The sequence below is a fragment of the Zygosaccharomyces rouxii genome, assembly GCF_000026365.1.
Source record: "Zygosaccharomyces rouxii strain CBS732 chromosome G complete sequence".
Classification (NCBI taxonomy): Eukaryota; Fungi; Ascomycota; class Saccharomycetes; order Saccharomycetales; family Saccharomycetaceae; genus Zygosaccharomyces; species Zygosaccharomyces rouxii.
In genome coordinates this window covers 758,390-777,660 of record NC_012996.1, presented here as the reverse complement: position 1 = coordinate 777,660, position 19,271 = coordinate 758,390, and the positions used below count along the sequence as shown (strand labels likewise).

The following is a 19,271-nucleotide window of genomic DNA, read 5'->3' as shown; positions in this document are numbered from 1 at the left end:
GCAGCAATTGCATAAGTTCCGTGGGTCTTTATATAATTTTTGTGGCTATAGTAAGACTAATTCTTAATGCTTAATTCTCAACAGTAGTATTACTTCTATTGATGTTACCCTCTTGAAGCGCTTAAGAGTCATCGCGAGGTTCGAGTGAAAAATTCTGGTGCGATACACTTGAGTCAATAAACAAGTAATACTATAAGTATAAGAGCTAGTAGGCCTTAAAGTGGTTTGAAATCATTTACCGGTGTTATTATATTACCAAGAGTATCACTTCTCATATAAAACTGGACTGACAGCCCACTTTTTTCATCTATAGATTTAGTGTATCGAACAAAGATGTCAGAATTACTAAGACAGACTTTTGCCAATGCAAAAAAAGAGGGTCGTAATGCTCTTATTACCTTCATGACCGCTGGTTACCCTAGAGTTGAAGATACTATTCCAATTCTAAAAGGCTTCCAAGAAGGTGGTGTTGATGTGATCGAATTAGGTATGCCATTCTCGGATCCAATCGCAGATGGTCCTACGATTCAAGTGTCTAACACTGTAGCCCTTCAAAATAACGTCACTTTGAAGCAAACTTTGGAACTGGTCGCAAAAGCTAGAGCAGAAGGTATTACCGTGCCCATTCTCCTCATGGGTTATTACAACCCAATTTTGACCTACGGTGAAGAACGATTCATTAAAGATGCAGCTGAAGTTGGTGTCAACGGGTTTATCATTGTGGATCTACCACCTGAAGAAGCTCTCAAGGTAAGAAACTACGTTAGAGATAATGGATTGAGTTTGATTCCACTAGTGGCACCATCAACCACAAATGAAAGATTAGAACTTTTGTCTAAAGTTGCAGATTCTTTTGTCTACGTGGTCTCTAGAATGGGTACTACTGGTGCTCAATCTTCGATGGCAAATGATTTGGATGAGTTGGTGAATCGTGTGAAGCAGTATACCAAAGAAATTCCAATTGCAGTTGGATTCGGTGTTTCCCACAGGCAACATTTCTTGGACGTTGGTCAACACTCTGATGGTGTCGTCATCGGGTCTAAGATCATCACCCTGGTTGGTGAAGCTCCTGAGGGTAAACGTGGAGAAGTCGCAAAGAATTACGTTAGTGAAATCTTGAACGGTGTCACACATAGTACTTTGTCTAAGGAGGAGTTCAAAGAAATTCAGAAAAAATCCATTGAGATCGCAAAACAGCAACAGGAATTAGTTAACACCTTCCAAGAAGTCCACAAGTTCCCAATTAGATTTGGTGATTTCGGTGGTCAATACGTACCAGAAGCGTTACATGCATGTTTAAGAGAATTGGAACAAGGTTTTGATGAGGCAGTTGTTGATCCAAAATTCTGGGAAGATTTCAGATCTTTGTACTCCTACATCGGCCGTCCATCATCTTTGCATAAGGCAGCTAGACTTTCTGAATACATTGGCGGTGCTCAAATCTGGTTGAAAAGAGAAGATTTGAACCACACCGGTTCTCACAAGATTAACAACGCTTTAGCTCAAGTTTTATTGGCTAAGAGATTGAAAAAGACTGAAGTCATTGCAGAAACCGGTGCAGGTCAACATGGTGTGGCCACAGCTACTGCATGTGCTAAATTCGGTCTTGGTTGTACCGTCTTTATGGGTGCTGAAGATGTTCGTCGCCAGGCTCTTAACGTTTTCAGAATGAGAATCCTTGGTGCTAAAGTGGTTGCTGTGACTAACGGTACTAAGACTCTAAGAGATGCTACCTCAGAGGCATTCCGTTTCTGGGTCAGTAATTTAAAGACAACTTACTATGTGGTTGGTTCTGCTATTGGCCCTCATCCATACCCAACTTTGGTGCGTACCTTCCAAAGTGTTATCGGACAAGAAACTAAAGAACAATTTGCCGCTCTTAACGACGGTAAATTGCCTGATGCTGTCGTTGCATGTGTCGGTGGTGGTTCTAACTCCAGTGGTATGTTTTCACCTTTTGAAAAAGATTTAAGCGTCAAACTTCTCGGTGTGGAAGCAGGTGGTGATGGTATTGATACTGATTACCATTCTGCTACTTTGACTGCTGGTAGACCAGGTGTTTTCCACGGTGTGAGGACCTTCGTCCTTCAAGATAAAGAGGGTCAAGTCCATGATACTCACTCTGTGTCTGCAGGTTTAGATTATCCTGGTGTTGGTCCCGAATTAGCATTCTGGAAGGCATCTGGTCGTGCTGATTTTGTAGCAGCCACTGATGCTCAAGCTTTGCAAGGTTTCAAATTATTGTCACAATTAGAAGGTGTGATTCCAGCATTAGAAACTTCTCATGCAGTCTACGGTGCTTGTGAGTTGGCAAAGACCTTGAAACCAGATCAACATATCATTATCAATGTGTCTGGTAGAGGTGACAAGGACGTTCAATCCGTAGCAGAAGTTCTACCTAAATTGGGTCCTAAGATTGGATGGAACTTGAGATTCGAAGAGGACCCATCATCTGGTTAAATTTAATGCTTCATAAATATATAAAATCTAACATTATAGATTATACTACGAACGCTCAGCGCTCGTCTAGTGTGACCGAAGTTTGTACAAAATTCATTAGGATGTAGAATTTGGGTGCCAACGAAGAACGGAGCTCATCGCGTATCTCGTCGTATTAAAGAGGCAGTCATATTGTATGCTAATCTTTTTGGGCATATAGTATTATCTATGAGGTTAATGTTCTGATAATGGATGATGGTTTACTCCCGCAGCATTTCCCTACAGGTGCTCAGTTGGCGGTTGGCGTCAGAGGTAGCAGTATGTACGTACCGAGTCAGGAAGAAACAGGTAAGAATGGAGGATGGGTACGACATTTTGAAGATGATATGCCTTTCAATTTGAATGAATTGCAAATAGGTAAAGATGCCATTGTACTAGATGATCCATCTACTTTCATAGTAGAGGATGATGATGAAGATGGAATGGAAAGTTTACGGAATTTGCAAGATGATTCTCCTGTAGATGATGAAGTATTAGATGATGACAATGAGTTTAATGAACAATGGAAAGAGACGATTATTAAGGATTTAAGGTGGGAGAGACTTTCGCCTTCGATTCCTTCGAATTTTAGCGTTTTCCAAGGTATAGACTTCCACAAGGACCCTATGTTTGATACAAGATATGGGTCACCAATTTCACCACAAGATTACGTTCCTGGTACTTTAATTAATGATATTACACAAAGTGATTATTTGGCGGCAGTACGAAGAAAATCAAAGAGAGAAACGGAGAAATTACTTATGTTTGACCCTGTGGTTAATGATCTATTTGTTGCTGGAAATATTCAAACGGCGAGAGATTTGAGAAGCAACAGCGATCAACAGACAGTAATTGCATTTTGTTCAGGAGAGACCAATTCGATTTTAAAATTAGCGGTTCTGCCAGAGAATAAACTACACTTGGCAAATGGTGCACAATGGCTACAAGAATTGTTTGCAAAAAATGTAGACGATGAATTGGGGACTTTTGCTTCGATAGATTTAAAGGCGAGCATCAAGAGTATAAAGATTGCTGATGTTTCGAGTTTATTAGGGCGTTGTAGTGATACTGTTGGTGTTCTTACTGAAAATGCGTTACATTTTATTAAAATTGATAATATCGACCCTCAAACTTCACATATATCTTACTCGATGCATGAACCGTTAAAATCCACGTCATTTGGGGATTTTCCTTTCGCAGATTTCGTATTCAATCCATGGGAATTACAACAGTTTGCCGTGGTAGATATTAAAGGTAATTGGGGGGTTGCTCGTCTGCCAAAAGCTATCAAGCCTGGTAGTAGAATACGATTTCTTCCAAACTTGAAGGGTTCAATCTTCGATCCGGAAGAGTTATCTAATTGGAAAAGAATCGAATGGTCTTCCTCATATTCGAAACTGCTGATCATTGATGCTTCCAAAATGGTTGAATTGGATATTGAAAATGATTGGCAATTAGAAGTCGTTCAAGCAAAGACTTGGTCATATCTGAGAGATTATAGGAGAATAGATGATGAATTTGGCGCATTATTAACATCCAAAGAGATTATCATTGTGAGTACAAAAAGCGGGAACGAACAGGTTTCGAGAGTAATCTCATGGAAACATTGTCTTGATCCAACTGATCAAACTTTGCGCCTTTCCATTCAAAAGATGCCATTAGGATTTAAAATGTTAATTTTGACTTGCATTTTCTCCAAGGGTCACGATAAGGTTTATGTTCATGGGTTTTGTCACGATCAAGATCGCCATTTAGTCCAGGCTGTCAATGGACCAATTCTAATATGTATGCCTCATGTCTTTAAGGGAATCAGTAGTATGCATTTTCTCCCATACAACGAGGAAGAGAGGTGGATTGCGTCGGATACTCAAGGACAGAAACTTTGGTTGAATTTCCTTTTCAAAGACAACAGTACGAACAGGTTGATGCATTGTTTTCTCACCAACGATGAATTATCAGATCCTCAGGATCAATTGTTTGTTACTCCCGAGCGTATGGATGCAGTTCCCTCGCTCCTGCCGCCCATTGCTCGACATATTGATCAAGTGAGGTTCTTTATTGGTCAAACTAAAGTGACAATGTTTGAGGAGCCAGAAACACCGATTGCTCCTGACAGTGAAATTTTCCAAAACTTTGGTTATCAGCTCTCAGAGGCTATAAATGGTATTGTTGAATCGTGGGAAAACCAGCAAATGGATATTGAACAGGTACAACCTCTGTTGAGTGATTTGACGAATGTTCCAACGAAATACGAAAGCATGGAAGAGCTGGAATCGCTTCTACATCAGCTTTCCGAGTACTATAGAGATTTGGGCATAGTTTTGACCGATTTTAAAACCATTTCCAAGTTGTTAATAAAAGAGGAAACAATGAACTTTGACTTATTTTTTAGTAAGTTGCTTCAATGTTGGGACATAGTTACTCCTAATTCTCTATCGGTGACTCGTAAAGTATTTGACAGTATTTTGTGGAGCATTTTAAGGTTTTATAAATCTGCAAATTACGATAAAATAGAAACCGAATTACGAGAGTCATTGACTGAGCCTTACTCAGAGATGATAAGCCACTGGGATGAGGATGAGTCTCAACTTATGGGAGATCAAACATCTGACGATAGGCTCATACAAGAAAGCAGCAGACCACAGTTCCTGTTCGGTAGTCAATCACAAATTCCTACTATTAAATCTTCGCAATCTAAATCTACGAGAAGACGCCGTCACCCGCATTCCGTTCAAACCGAATCTTCTTTCAACGTACCATTTACGCCTACTGAGCAGGATCTTTCGTCATCAAGAATTTCTGGGAGCCAATGGGGCCTGCTTCCAAACACAATGACTCCAGCATTTTCATTGATGTCATCGCCTACACCAATGCTTTCCCAATCTCAAAATTCACAGAGGCCCAGGAGGAAGAAGAAAAGGATTGGTGGTTTTGGTTGATTTTCTGCATGAAATTAGCATCTTTAGGATAAATTTTGTATCTATGTCTGCATTTGTTTTTTCAGTATGTCATGTAATGTAATAAGGTAAAGGTATTTTTAACACTACACAGGAGATTTATGTGGGAGCAATATTGGCATCTTTAAATTCCCCTTAAACTTAAGCAACTGGGAAGAAACATGTAACAAAATCTTAGTAATAATCATAATTATTATTATTATTTTTTTTTTTTTTTTTTTTTTTTTTTTTTTTTTTTTTTTTGATCTCCAGTATCGAATTCAGCCTTTACTTTTCTTCGAGTTTGGGCTTTGCTGACGCGAGTCAAAAGGGTCCGATGATAAATTGTAACTTAAAATGAACAAACTGTTCATCATTGCTCAAGGAAGCTAAGTTCAAGTTGACTCAATGTTAATCATGCTGGTCACTGAGCTTTTGTTAAATATTTTCTGCCTTTCAATTGGGGCTCTGGCCTCACAGAAGGCCTTTTCTAATGACTTGTCATTTGAAGAGTATACGGAGCAGTCCCTCTTGTGGGCGCCTTATAGGCCCAATTGTTATTTTGGCTTACGCCCACGTAATGTGGATGAAACGCCATTCCAATTGGGTATTATGTGGTTCGACAACTCCAGAACTGATGGTGTAACCAGGTTAAGACACTTTGTTGACCAGGGAGATCATTTGAATAAATATGGTTGGGATGTCTATGATCCCCGATTGGGTGGTAGAGAAACTATTATCGATGATGATAACAATTTGAATTTGACCATTTATTTCACCAAGAGTCACAACGGCCAGAATTGGGCAGTCAGGTTGCATGGAGAACCAATTGATGCTAACAGAGATACTACTGCTTCAATTATACTCTACATGAACCAGAATGGTGAAAACTCAAACTCTAGATTGGTTAACATGGGCTCTAAGAGTTCTAAATCGATGAAGTTTCATGGTGTCTCGACAGAATTGGGTGAATATGAGATTTCTGTCAAGCGCAACAGCGGTAAACTGTTCAAAGATCGTGCTTTATCTTCGATGGAGATTGTTCCCGGTTGTGATGCATCTAAGACTTCTCACCTTTCTATGAATGTCCCGGATGACAGTGTCTGGAAAGCAAAGGATGTCTTTCAAACATTATTGGCAGATTCAGTGAAATCAATTTTGGAAACCCAACCCGAAGATGTCCATACTTCTTTGATCCCCAGTGTTTTCACAGTGAGAAATATCTATGGCTTGCCTCCTGGCAATTTCCACTTTTTGCAGAACACATTTGATAATTCTGATCCCAAGGGATTTGAACTAGACGTGGTATACAACAAGGTCAAAGCGTCAGAAAGGATTTCCTCTTCTGAAGATGTTTCCAATTTGATTTCTTACACTTTAGCTGAAGTTACCGCTAGATTTAACAGGAATTTCCAATTCAGTTTCCAGGATGAAGAGCACCGTAAATTTGCCATGGAGACGTTATCGAATCTTTTAGGTGGTATCGGATATTTCCACGGTAAGCAACTGGTGGATCGTACCACCGAGTTGGATGAGGATACTTTTAGAGAGGTTCCATTCACCCATCCTCAGGAAGAAGGTCCTTTGAGTTTATTTACCAGCGTCCCCAGTAGAGCCGCATTCCCTCGTGGATTTTATTGGGATGAAGGGTTCCATCTATTGCAGATAATGGATTACGATTTTGATCTAGCTGTAGAGATATGTTTGAGCTGGTTCGAACTTATCGAAGACGGTGGTTGGGTTGCAAGAGAAGTGATACTAGGTGAAGAGGCTCGTAGTAGGGTTCCTGGTAGATTTGCGGTCCAAAACCCACATATTGCCAACCCACCAACATTACTGCTAGCATTTAGTGAAATGTTGGGTAGAGCCATTGAACAAGCAAACCAAGGTTCTATGAATAGATTCGGCGAAGAAGACGCAACTGCAGGAAATAATCAGTTAGAAAATAATAGCGAATTGTTGATCACCTATGCACAAAAGATTTATCCTAAGCTACTCAAGCATTACAACTGGTTTAAAACATCCCAACAAAGTTCCCTAGATGATTATTTGGACATTTTAGAAGAAGACGGCATTTTGGACAAGGTTTACGTAAATGAAACTTACAGATGGAGGGGTCGTACAGTAACCCACTGTTTACCTAGCGGTATGGATGATTACCCAAGAGCCCAACCACCGGATGATTCAGAGTTGGATGTAGATGCACTAGCATGGGTAGGAATTATGACCAGATCGATGCGCCAAATTGCCCATATCCTTGGCCTCGAAAAGGACGAGCAGATGTACAGTGACATTGAATCTCGTATTGTGGAAAATTTAGACGTCATTCACTGGTCTGAAGAAGACGGTTACTACTGTGATGTTACTGTTGGAGGTGAGTGGGATGACCAGCGCAGTTTCTCTTGCCATGCAGGTTATGTCTCAATTCTACCATTCGCATTAAAATTGATGCCTAAGGATTCGCCAAAACTGGACCAAATTGTATCTCTACTGAGCGATTCCAACAAGTTATTTTCTGACTACGGTATTCTATCGCTTTCCAGGGACGATGAATATTTCGGTAAGGATGAAAACTACTGGAGAGGTCCCGTGTGGATGAATATTAACTACTTGGTCCTAGATGCACTGAAATTCTACTACCCAGAAGTAGTTTCCAAGGACAAGAAGGTTCCTTCAGATGCCAAGAAACTTTACCAAGCATTAAAACAGAATCTCATTGACACAGTATTCGATAATTGGGAGAAAACTGGTTACTGCTACGAGCAATTCAATCCAAAAACTGGTAAAGGTCAAGGTATAGAACATTTCACAGGCTGGACTGCGTTGATCGTCAACGTCATGGGTCATGCTTGATTGGTTAGTCTACTCTCAAAGTGCAAACAACAACAAGCAGAGATTTTTTAAGAAACTGGTAAGACTTGTAAGACTTGGCTTGCCAAGATGCAGCATTTAATCACGATGATGGACAAAATACTAATCTTTGGAGGTTGATGTATTTTTGTTTTTCTTCTTTTTCGTTTTTTTAAGTTTTACACAATGGAACAAGAAAGTCAACAAACGTTATATGCTAACGCTAACCTTTCGAGGCTTTCTTTAAAGTTCTACACAATGGAACAAGGAAGTCAACAAACGTCAGCTCACATAGTTCTATGTACATACTCTCTATGCAAATATTTTTGTAGGTACGAAGTGCGAAGTTAATTATTAAGAAAGTGCTACCAGCATCTCTAACCAAGCATTCTTAGAAGAAAGAAGAGAATGGAACGGTGTTGCAGAAGCTGTGAACCCAAACAAATAAACAATGCAACGTCAGCCTTCCATTATGTCGACTTAACAATACGTTTGTGCACGTGACTGAAGCCAGCATCGATTTTTCAATGCAGCCGCACGATGGTTTTAACCTCGAAGACCAGCATGACTTTAAACATGAACTATCAACAAACATTTGGGATTTACCAGCTAGTGGAGGCGGGTTTGACCGCTCACAGCTAGTCAATTGTGATGCTAAAGCCGTAGGTGACTAGTCACAAGCAAGCAAGAAACAAATACTAAACTTTTTTCTAACATGTAGCAGACTGTTGATGCAAAACATCGAAGGTTAGCCATTGTTCAGCAATGGTTGTTGCACTGCTGGTGTAGAGCATCGATGAATTGCAATCGGAATCATAGCAATTTCTGTAAGAATTGGATATAAAACGAGACCAAAGTTGTAACAATCAATCAGTTTTTGAAGAATTCTCATTATAGCTCGATAAGAACAAAGAATATAGACTTTCGATCCCTCAACAACAAAGAATTATTCACTTCACGGGCATTATTTCCAACTAGGTTTACAAGCGCTAGCATCAAATATTATAACCGTTCCTTAACCAAATTGAATATTACTCTCATTAAGTCTTTCTTTCAGATTTCCTACAATTGATCACTCATATCTGATACAATGATTAACGCTATCCAATTATTAGCTAGCCTGGCCTTTCTACATTCCTTAGCTGCAGCATTGCCTGTGAAAAGAGAAATTGTCACCAGAATGCATACAGCCCCAACTCACACCAATACGGATATGTACTCCACTACTACCAGAATACATGTAGCTCCTACGGTCGCTTACGTTGTCAACGGTGATGTCACTTATACTACAACTTTGGTGCCACCCAATGTGGATCCAACCGCTGAACCTGTCACTTCGGTCATTTATGGAACTTCTTCTGCGGCCAGTCAACAACCAAGCCAGACTCCAGAATCGAGCTCCGATTCGTGGTCTTCACCAGCACCTTCAAGTTCCCCCCAAGCCGCATCTAGTACTACCCAATTGTCTTCCGTTTCAAGCCAATCGCCATCTCCTGCTCCAGTAAGCTCTAGCGAGTCATCTTTCCCTGCTCCAGCTACCTCTAGCGAATCCTCTTCTGCTGCTCCAGCTACCTCTAGCGAATCCTCTTCTCCCGCTCCAGCTACCTCTAGCCAATCATCTTCCCCTGCTCCAGTTACCTCTAGTCAATCTTCCTCCCCTGCCCCAGCTGGCTCTACCCAGTGGACTACTCTTTACCCATCTTCCAGTTCCAGCTCTTCGTCCAGCCCTGCAACTCCTTCTAGCTCATGGACTCCTGCATCTTCAAGTTCAGCTCCTTCAAGTAGTTCAAGCAGTGCTAGTAGTAGTGGTGGTCTTGTTTCCGTTCCAACCGCTATCTCCTACACTCCTTACAATGACGACAGTACCTGCAAATCTAGCGACCAAGTTAACGCAGATCTACAAGAAATTCAGTCTAAGGGTATTCACAGAATAAGAGTCTATGGTGCCGATTGCGGTGCTTTCGAGAACATTTTACCAGCTGCCACCAGATTGGGAATGAAAGTGAATCAAGGTTTATGGATTGATCAATCAGGTGTAAACTCAATCGACGACGCTGTCCAATCTCTGATTCAATACGGTACACAAAACGGCTGGGATATTTTTGACTTCATTACTGTTGGTAACGAAGCTATCAACTCTGGTTTCTGCAGTGTCAGCGATTTAATCTCCAAAATACAATCTGTCAAGAGTCAATTAAGAAATGCTGGTTACCAAGGTGCAGTTATTACTAGTGAACCACCAGTCACTTTCGAAACGAATCCACAGTTGTGCACAGATTCTGGTATCGATTTCGTAGGTGTGAATCCTCACTCTTTCTTCGATTTTGGTATTGATGCAAACGATGCTGGTTCCTTCGTCAAGGGTCAAGTTCAATTGGCTCAAAATGCATGTGGTAATATGGACATTTTTGTTACTGAAACTGGTTACCCATCTAACGGTTACATTATTGGCCAAGAAGAGCCTACTCAGGAAAATCAAAGAATCGCTATAAACTCGATTCTAGAGGAAATGAACAACAATGTGACAATCCTATCCTTCTTTAATGACAAGTGGAAGAATCCAGGTCCTTACGGTATTGAACAATGGTTTGGGATTGAAAGTCAATTCAATTGAATCATTCAATTCATGAGTTACAAACATTAACATCTCAAAAGACTTTTAATGTGTCTACGATTTTTCACTTCTTTTCCGTTCCTTTCGTTCTTACTAATTTAGATTAGTTGTTTTTTTTTTTTTTTTCTGCATTTTACCTTACCTCACTTTGATATAACAACTTTTAGTTGGTTATAGTTGTATTAAGTTTTGTTACATTAGATATTATATATATTGTATTATTAAATAAAAGCTCAATAAAAATTGTTACTATAAACAAAAAAAACGGATCCACTGCCTTCCTTGTCATGTTAAAATTCTACATACTTTTGTGGGAAGTATTCGTCAATTAGATCCCTGTAGTATTTTTCTAGCTCCTTTAAATCGTACTTTTGAGAGCATTTGGAATATAGGTCGTATTTATTAAAATCTTGTACCACTTCGAGTAATTCGCAATCCTTTTCATTCATTAAGTATCTATAGGCACCTTCACGATGCCAAGGGTAAAATGAATGATATCGTATCATCGCGAGTGCCTTTTCATTTAATATGGACTGACTCTTGGCGATATAATACATGTATTCATCATGGCCCCAAGAAATAAGAATTGAATTTAGTCCACAATTGGGTTCATACACTCCATATTTGGTAGAGTAAATGGGATGGGAATTATCTGGGTTACCTTCGAAAAATTCATAAAATATGTTTTCCTCTGCAAATCGACATCCAATAGGAAAAGTATCGCCAACAACATCCCATTGAGCTTCACTATCGAAGAAATATAATATTTTCCCCAAATCATGGATTAACCCGACAAGTTGCATCCATCTTGGTTTACCATCCTTTCTTATAGATTCCGCAGTTTGAATAGCATGATCAATTTGTGATAATTCGGTATCGGGGTCAGAGTCATCTATCAGTTCGCTTAATTTACAAAGGGCGTCCCAAATTGTCATCTTTGCCCTGGTCTTTGTCTTGTAATTTACTCTAGCTTGCAAATTATATGCCATGGTTTGCATCTCATGCTGCTCCTTGTAGAAATTTCGTACTCTATCCTTGGCCTTATGGTATTGTCTGAAATCTTCTTGACTTATTCCTTCCATTATGTCATGATGATCATTATCTTTACCACTAGATTTCGATGATCCATCTTTATGAACCTTGCGTCTCTTTGAATCATGATTTGAATCCTCATCATTTTGATGACCATTAGAATTGCTACTAATCTTCCTTAATCTCCCTTGGAACGCGTTAACCGATTGCACATCCTCGTCAATGATCTCAAGTAGATGTCCCTGCTTTTTAGGACCCATCGTGAAGACCCTATCAGCTCTTTTGTTTCGAACGGTATTGAATCATTCTGTATTGTACCAAGCTTTAATGCGATGAGTTCATTGTATTCATTATAAATTAAGAGGTTTCCGATGAAATTGTAAGCTGATGTGTTCCTCTGTACTTAAATCAAAAATAAAATACACATCTTCAACAGTTGATATGCGGATTTAGCTCAGATGGGAGAGCGCCAGACTGAAGAAAAACTTCGGTTAAGTTATCTGGAGGCCCTGTGTTCGATCCACAGAATTCGCATTATTTTTTCTTTTTTATTATGTAGGGCTCTTGGAAGCTTCCAAATAGAATAGTATGTAGAACAAGAGATGAGTGTAAAGAATTGAGAAATCTTCAGGGAATTAACCTTGGTTTGCCTCAGTAATTTTTGAAACTTTTACAATTAATTTTGATTAAAGACTTCATCGCCCGCTGAAAGTAGGTTTTCAGCAACAAATCATAAATCATGCAATGAGTATCCAAAAAATCCTACAGATCCTTAATTTTGTATTTAATTACCAACAGATGGACTCCGTAGAGATAAATTTCATTAAATAATCTACAAATATTTAACGTCTCCCAAACCAGAATTCTAGGTCGAACTTATTCTTTTTTTTTCTTAAAAAAAAAAAATTTACAAGAAAGTCTCACAAAAGACTCCCTCACTAACGCTCTTTCAATGCCTTATTTCTTTTCTCCCTTCTTCTCATACGATCAACCTTTTTAGCATGCATCTTTGTAGCCAACATTTCATACCTCTCCTTCTCTGCTCTCTTCTCCCTTCTTTCTCTCAATGATTGTATCCATTTTTGATGTTCCTGTTCTTTGTCTTCTTTCAACTGTCTCATCCTCTCCTTAAACTGCTTATCTTCTAACCTTTTCTGCTGCTTTAACTCCCATGATCTCAACTTCTTATTCCTCACTTGCCTACTACCAACCCTAAGCTGCTCTTTGTCTACCTTCCACGTTCTACCACTAACTGGTACACCCTTAACCTTGGAATTATCAAGTTCCTTGTTTCCCACTTCACTAGAGCTCATTATAGGACTTGAAATATGGACTTATCGACTTCTAAATAGTTCTGAAGGTGATTAATAGTGGTTATTAGTATGTTGACATCTGAAAAATTTTATGCGATGAGCATCGCCTTGAGATGAGATGACTGAAAAACTCACAGTAATACTAATGAAAACCTGGTAGATAGATCCCAACAGATCCCACTAGGCTATTGTATACGCATAAAAATCGTTTCACGATGCTCTCCTTGAAATCAAGAGGATCTTGGAATGTACTTCGATGGATTCAAGTACCTCGAAGAACCGCTGTTATACCTGCAAAACCATCACCAATGAGAAGGAAGAGGCGGAGGATAAAGAATGTTTCTAGCAAAGATCTTGATCTTCGAGGGATTGATCCTCAAGATTCCAGAGCATTGGAATTTAAAGTAAAACAGTTACAGGAGTTTACGAGGAATTTAAAGGAACAATTCAAATTGGCGGACAGTAATACCAAGAAATTAGAAGCAGAGGAAGAACTGGCTAAGTCCATACCAGAAGATGATGATAAGCGTGCAGATGAGCTGTTTGGAAAATTAGAAGCACCAGCTTTTGAGAAACCACTTCCTCAACCGAATCTTTCAACACTCATCTTATCCGCTGAAAACCAGCAGCTAAAGAAATTAATCCCTGTTGAGATTAAGGAAAGGATTAATGATGATGGATTTTTACTGGCGAGGTTAATTGACAAGGATAATCAAAATTGGAACGACATAATATCGAAACTTTACACAACGGAGAAACGTCTATCAGACATAAGTATGCCCATCATATCTTCAGGAATATTGAGAAAAGTCAAGAATCTTTCATATGAAAATATAGAAAAGTTGGATATAATGCTTTTGGAGACCAAAAATGGTGATATTACATGCTTCAATCGCCTTATGTATGAAACTCTTTTACTAAATTTATCAAATCTGAGACCACCAACTTCAGGTGAAGAAGACAAGGTAACTATGAAGATGAGGCAACTGTTAGAAAGATACGATAAAAGCAAAGAAATTTCTCCTGATGTACCAAGCAAGATGACCCAGTTCTCTTTGAACTGCTGCTTGAAATACTCTACCAAGTCGGTCAGTTTTGAAAATATGGAGTATTTCTTATCCAAATTCAAGAACGACTATGGAATCACGCCAAACAGAGAGAATTATACCACGGTCATTCAATTTTATGTCAAATTCGGTGTCTCTAAGCAAGCTTGGGACGTTTTCGATACCATGAAATTTTTGTCCAGTTCTCATGCACCAGATGTGACCACTTATAATTCTGTTCTGCATCTGTGTAATAGAGAAAGAGATTACGCCAAGGCCATTGACTTGTACGAAGAGATGCTCGACAGACAATTGCAACCGTCAATACAAACGCTAAATATAATGGCCAAAACAATGGCTAGAGCAAGTGCTGACAACGTCATAAGCGAAGGTAAGGCCGATTCGTTAAGGTTATTGGGTTGGAAATATATTCACACTTTAGAAAGTACTTTCGATCATACGAAACACGAAACCCATTTCTATCATACGCTAGAGGCTATGATGGCGTTAGCCGCTTACGATGGTGATGTTGGTTTTGCAAGGGCCCTTTACTACAAATACACTACGAGGAAGTATAAGGAAGTGGTTAAATATTGGAAAGGTAAATTCGATTCACAAAAAATATGGCAAACTGCTCTAGATCCTCAATTATTCAACCTTTTATTGTTAGCATATGCTAATTTCCGTCCTAACAAGCTACCGATTTTACTGGGTTATGAAAAGGGTATAAAGCTTAGAAGGAATATTTTAAACAGTGTGGACTACGCTGGTAGATACGACCTTGATGATGAAATTAAAGTACAATTACCCATGCTACCGATATCCGATATGAATCAGGCATGGCAAATTTTAGCCGAATCTCGAGCCTTGTGGCAATTTAATCTTGAATTCGGCGGCTATTACGACTTGAGAGACACGCCTGAGGGATTTGACACAACTAGATTACAAGAGATGGTTTCAAAATCAGCAACTCAGGATGAATTACAGTTCAATATACTGCACCAAGTTTCACAATGGAAGTTTCAATTAGTCAATCACTCCATTTTAAATCCTAAATCTCTAACGACATTTTTAACTATACCAATTAAAAATGGTGATAGGATAGAATTCATGTTAAGATTGAAAGAGTTTACATTTCAGCAAAACGACTTAGAAAGTAGAATCGAAAAGCTATACAAAGGTTTAAAATTGGTGGAGTCACGGGTGGAACCCAATTCTCACGAGAGGGACCTTGCAATAAATCAAATTGAAATGGATGAGAATGTTAAGTGGTTTGCATCCATGAAGCACAAAATAGTCGCAAAGAATTATATCTATGAATTAATGATGAAAGCTGCATCAGCTTTTAAAGATTCAGCAATCTCCAAAGATGCATGGCAAAGTAGAGGTGAATATAGAAAGACGAAACTCTTCCAACAAATGGATTCTAAAAGGAGAATTGAAAGCGATACTCAATTTGCGGCACTTATGGTGCAATTCTTTGCCCGTCAAAACATGCTGACAGATGCTTTAGCGATCGTAATGTCCACTAGAAAATTTATCGATTGGAAATACCATATGGTCAAAGGTTTGCATGAAGGTTTAGTGAAACTTGAGGACGAGAAAAGTATATCCATTCTACTGGACATTGTTAACAAGAAATCTTCAATCGAGTTGTTAGATGAAAAGATCCGTGATTTCCAATTGTGATATGATGATAATCAGACACCTATTTGGAATTTCTCTATTTTTTTTCTTTATTGCATCAAAAAACTGTAAATACCTGTAAATATCTCTCGTTTAAGCACTTACGATCTCATCTTATTGCTCCTTCTTAGGATCTTCGTTTTCTTTACTCAATGATTCAGCACTGATAACGGAAACGCTATCCATGCTACTGTCACTATTAGTACCAGTATACTTTAGTTGTTGTTGTAAGCTTTCCGTTTCATCACGTAGTCTGCCAACTTCCTTCTCGTATCTCTTTCCATAGAAATCGACGTAATAAGTAGCACCATTATGGGAGGCACATAAAAAGATTAATATCAAGAAACCAGCGGCAGCGGGTCTGTAATTGTACCAGATTCCACATAGACACATGGTGCACAGTTGATACAAATATTGGGTCACAATATAAATAAGCATTGGCCATGGTGCTGGTAATTTAACCATCCAAAAATCCTTGTAAGTATGAGTAGTCAAGTATTCAAAACTTGTCATTCTCTGGCCTGATTTTATCTTGTATGATTGTCTTATGGTAATGAAATAGTGATAAAGAGATTGCCAAATCAAATAGTAAAATGAAGTCCAAACGATATTTTTCTTTAAATTCCAAAACGGTGCTAGTTTCTTGGAAGCCGCTGGAAACCTATTCTCTTGGAATTCAGGCACAACACCATGGTGAATCACATACATGGTACAAACTGGGATTATGTGGATAAAGCAGGAAGTACATTTGTCTAACGAATGAATCACAAGTGAATTCCTCCAAGTGATTACTGCAAAGCTCAAAGTACCAAAAGTAAGCGCGAAACATGTTTGATAGAGGTTGACGGATTCTGGGAATGCCCAAATAAATAAAAGACAAAGCATATTGGTAAAATAGCACAGATCTGCCAAAAAATAGTGATTGTTGGTCTTATAATAGGTGTAAAATCTAATGGGCATTAAAATATTGAACATGACAGTGTAATAGACGTGGAACCATTCAGGAAATTTACCCATTAATAGACCAATTAGAAATATGTTAACCAAAGTAAATGGATAAAACATTTTATCCAATGTGGATCCATTATTAAAGAATATGTTTTGTAAAGGTGGGTCTAAGGCTCTGACTCGATGTTGAACCTTATTCTTCCATTCTCCCAACTGTTGGCGTCTTTCTTGTGAAGAGTCTGTTAACTTGGAAGGATCAAGGTTTTTCAAATGCTTTTTAGCCTTTACCAAATAGTTGTTGGGACTATAAGTTAAACTAACGTTAGAAGCAAGGGGATCCAGCAATTCTAGAAGACTTGATAAAGACGCCTTTGAAAACCCCCTAACAGGTTCTCCTTCTGAAGGTGAACGATGATGCTGATTAACAGTTTCGACCATTATTAGAGTTGTTGATGTAACTCTATCTTAGAGACCTTTATTGTAAACTCCGAGGACCCTTTATATAGATCTTTGCCATTATCACATGCAATCGTAGCAAGATTATAGCACAAGCATGTCGAAAAGAGAGAAAAAGCAATTACAAATTAGATAGTGGAAACCATATTATATTATACTGTATATATAACACTTCTAAATGAAATCCGATTAACTTTAAGCCAAGGCAGTCAAGATATCAGAGTCACCAGCATCCAAAATGGTAACGACACCGACTCTGAACAATTTACCCACAGCGGTACCCAATTCGTTGTTACCACCTTGGAAGTAGTAGACCTTAGTCTTGGACAACATAGCGTAATATTCCAATTCAGACTTTCTCAAGACTGGGGTGTTGGCAGCGACGATGACCAACTTGGATTTACCTTGTCTCAAAGCCTTGACAGTGGACTTGTAACCAAGGGTATATTTACCAGACTTGATCACTAAAGCCAATTTTTGGTTGATAGATTCTTGGGATTTAACTGGGGCCTGTTAAAATTTGTTAGTATAATTGCAATTAGAATCAAATGTTAAAACATTATGGAAAGCACCGAGACACCATTGCACCTTTGTGAGAGATGCAATACTGTCGCAGTAATTCCGTACCTAAATTATACTGACCATCTCTGTGTATTTGCGCTTAACACTCCGGTCTTGCTTGTAGATCTTCGAAACAGGCTAATAATGGGAAGAGGAATAGTAGTAATAACGATAACTTGATTCCATCGATGTGTATTACTTTTGTCATGTTGAAATTTTTCAAGCTGCGTCGGTAGGATGAAGCGGTGAAAGTTGTGTGACTGTTTGTCACTCCATACACCTCAGCTTAAGTGGTTTATACATTATTACACCTCGCTATGTACTTCGTATAAGAAATTAATTTTTTCTTTGTCTTTGTCAATGGGAGACACCAGAAGGAGACAAAGCGAGACGAAAACGGAGCGCCTAGGCAGGGACTCTGGCGAGGGTAGGCAGAGATGTCCTCCACCTACGCGAGGCTAGGCGGATTCGCTAGGCGGAACTCGCTAAGCAGACACCTTCCCACCATCACCCCCAGCGCCACACGGAGCTCGGTAAGCAAACTCTCACTACCGACGCACGCGAGCGAGGAATGGAACTCATCAAGATTGACAAAATATCAAAATTGTTAGTATACAACGAATACTAGGAGATATTCTAACCCCCAGGAAGAGACCCCTGCAACTGACAAGTAAAGATTAAAGGATGAAGCTTGAAATCGATTCCTTTTCTGGTGGTAAGATTTACCCAGGTAGAGGTACCCTTTTTGTCCGTGGTGACTCTAAGATCTTCAGATTCCAAAACGCCAAGTCTGCAGCTTTGTTCAAGCAAAGAAAGAACCCAAGAAGAATTGCATGGACCGTTTTATACAGAAGACACCACAAGAAAGGCATCACTGAAGAAGTTGCCAAGAAGAGAAGCAGAAGAGCCGTCAAGGCCCAAAGACCAGTTGTTGGTGCTTCTATGGAATTGATCAAGGAAAGAAGAGCCGTGAAGCCAGATGTGAGAAAAGCTCAAAGAGAAGAGAAAAAGAAGGCTGACAAGGAAAAGAGAAAGTCTGAAAGATCCGCTAGAAGAGCTAATAAGGCTAAGACTGCAGCTGCAGGTGGTGGCGAAAAGGTTTCTAAGCAACAAGCTAAGGGTGCCTTCCAAAAGGTTGCCGCTACTTCTCATTAAGGAAGAGAACACTCTAGCTGTTAGATAGTGTGCTTTGTGTAGTCTGTACGATTCTAATAAAACCGATACTTGAAACGGTGGTACGTTGTTACTTGGCTTCTAATTGTATTGGGACCATGTAATTTTCCCTATGCGGTGGATACAATATCTTACATGAAATTTAAGATATTGAAATATTTGAAACTAGTAGTAAATC

General features: G+C 39.2%; 10 protein-coding genes and 1 non-coding gene across 11 annotated transcripts; 7 read left to right on the top strand and 4 right to left on the bottom strand.

Annotated features, from left to right (window-relative positions):
- Positions 1-333: 333 nt before the first annotated feature.
- On the top strand, positions 334-2,460 carry TRP5 (tryptophan synthase TRP5; the record flags this gene model as incomplete). The annotated part of the gene is made up of 1 exon (XM_002498370.1): positions 334-2,460. The coding sequence occupies one exon, from the start codon at positions 334-336 to the stop codon at positions 2,458-2,460; it is 2,127 nt and encodes a 708-aa protein (XP_002498415.1).
- A 227-nt stretch (positions 2,461-2,687) lies between these two features.
- Positions 2,688-5,417, top strand: RRN6 (Rrn6p; the record flags this gene model as incomplete). Its single annotated transcript, XM_002498369.1, has 1 exon — positions 2,688-5,417. One exon carries the CDS (start codon positions 2,688-2,690, stop codon positions 5,415-5,417), a length of 2,730 nt encoding a protein of 909 aa, XP_002498414.1.
- Positions 5,418-5,822: 405 nt separating this feature from the next.
- CWH41 (mannosyl-oligosaccharide glucosidase) lies at positions 5,823-8,267 on the top strand (the record flags this gene model as incomplete). The annotated part of the gene is made up of 1 exon (XM_002498368.1): positions 5,823-8,267. One exon carries the CDS (start codon positions 5,823-5,825, stop codon positions 8,265-8,267), a length of 2,445 nt encoding a protein of 814 aa, XP_002498413.1.
- A 1,087-nt stretch (positions 8,268-9,354) lies between these two features.
- On the top strand, positions 9,355-10,878 carry SCW11 (putative glucan endo-1,3-beta-D-glucosidase; the record flags this gene model as incomplete). The annotated part of the gene is made up of 1 exon (XM_002498367.1): positions 9,355-10,878. The coding sequence occupies one exon, from the start codon at positions 9,355-9,357 to the stop codon at positions 10,876-10,878; it is 1,524 nt and encodes a 507-aa protein (XP_002498412.1).
- A 290-nt stretch (positions 10,879-11,168) lies between these two features.
- On the bottom strand, positions 11,169-12,170 carry ZYRO0G09658g (uncharacterized protein; the record flags this gene model as incomplete). Its single annotated transcript, XM_002498366.1, has 1 exon — positions 11,169-12,170. One exon carries the CDS (start codon positions 12,168-12,170, stop codon positions 11,169-11,171), a length of 1,002 nt encoding a protein of 333 aa, XP_002498411.1.
- A 183-nt stretch (positions 12,171-12,353) lies between these two features.
- Positions 12,354-12,444, top strand: ZYRO0G09636r. The gene is given in 2 exon segments: positions 12,354-12,390; positions 12,409-12,444. It is a non-coding gene; the product is annotated as a tRNA-Phe (tRNA).
- Positions 12,445-12,848: 404 nt separating this feature from the next.
- CGR1 (Cgr1p) lies at positions 12,849-13,223 on the bottom strand (the record flags this gene model as incomplete). The annotated part of the gene is made up of 1 exon (XM_002498365.1): positions 12,849-13,223. The coding sequence occupies one exon, from the start codon at positions 13,221-13,223 to the stop codon at positions 12,849-12,851; it is 375 nt and encodes a 124-aa protein (XP_002498410.1).
- A 215-nt stretch (positions 13,224-13,438) lies between these two features.
- Positions 13,439-15,958, top strand: CCM1 (Ccm1p; the record flags this gene model as incomplete). Its single annotated transcript, XM_002498364.1, has 1 exon — positions 13,439-15,958. One exon carries the CDS (start codon positions 13,439-13,441, stop codon positions 15,956-15,958), a length of 2,520 nt encoding a protein of 839 aa, XP_002498409.1.
- A 111-nt stretch (positions 15,959-16,069) lies between these two features.
- GPC1 (glycerophosphocholine acyltransferase) lies at positions 16,070-17,341 on the bottom strand (the record flags this gene model as incomplete). The annotated part of the gene is made up of 1 exon (XM_002498363.1): positions 16,070-17,341. The coding sequence occupies one exon, from the start codon at positions 17,339-17,341 to the stop codon at positions 16,070-16,072; it is 1,272 nt and encodes a 423-aa protein (XP_002498408.1).
- Positions 17,342-17,554: 213 nt separating this feature from the next.
- On the bottom strand, positions 17,555-18,004 carry RPL30 (60S ribosomal protein eL30; the record flags this gene model as incomplete). The annotated part of the gene is made up of 2 exons (XM_002498362.1): positions 17,555-17,869; positions 18,002-18,004. The coding sequence occupies 2 exons, from the start codon at positions 18,002-18,004 to the stop codon at positions 17,555-17,557; spliced, it is 318 nt and encodes a 105-aa protein (XP_002498407.1).
- Positions 18,005-18,604: 600 nt separating this feature from the next.
- Positions 18,605-19,075, top strand: ZYRO0G09526g (60S ribosomal protein eL24; the record flags this gene model as incomplete). The annotated part of the gene is made up of 1 exon (XM_002498361.1): positions 18,605-19,075. The coding sequence occupies one exon, from the start codon at positions 18,605-18,607 to the stop codon at positions 19,073-19,075; it is 471 nt and encodes a 156-aa protein (XP_002498406.1).
- Between the last annotated feature and the right edge of the window lie 196 nt (positions 19,076-19,271).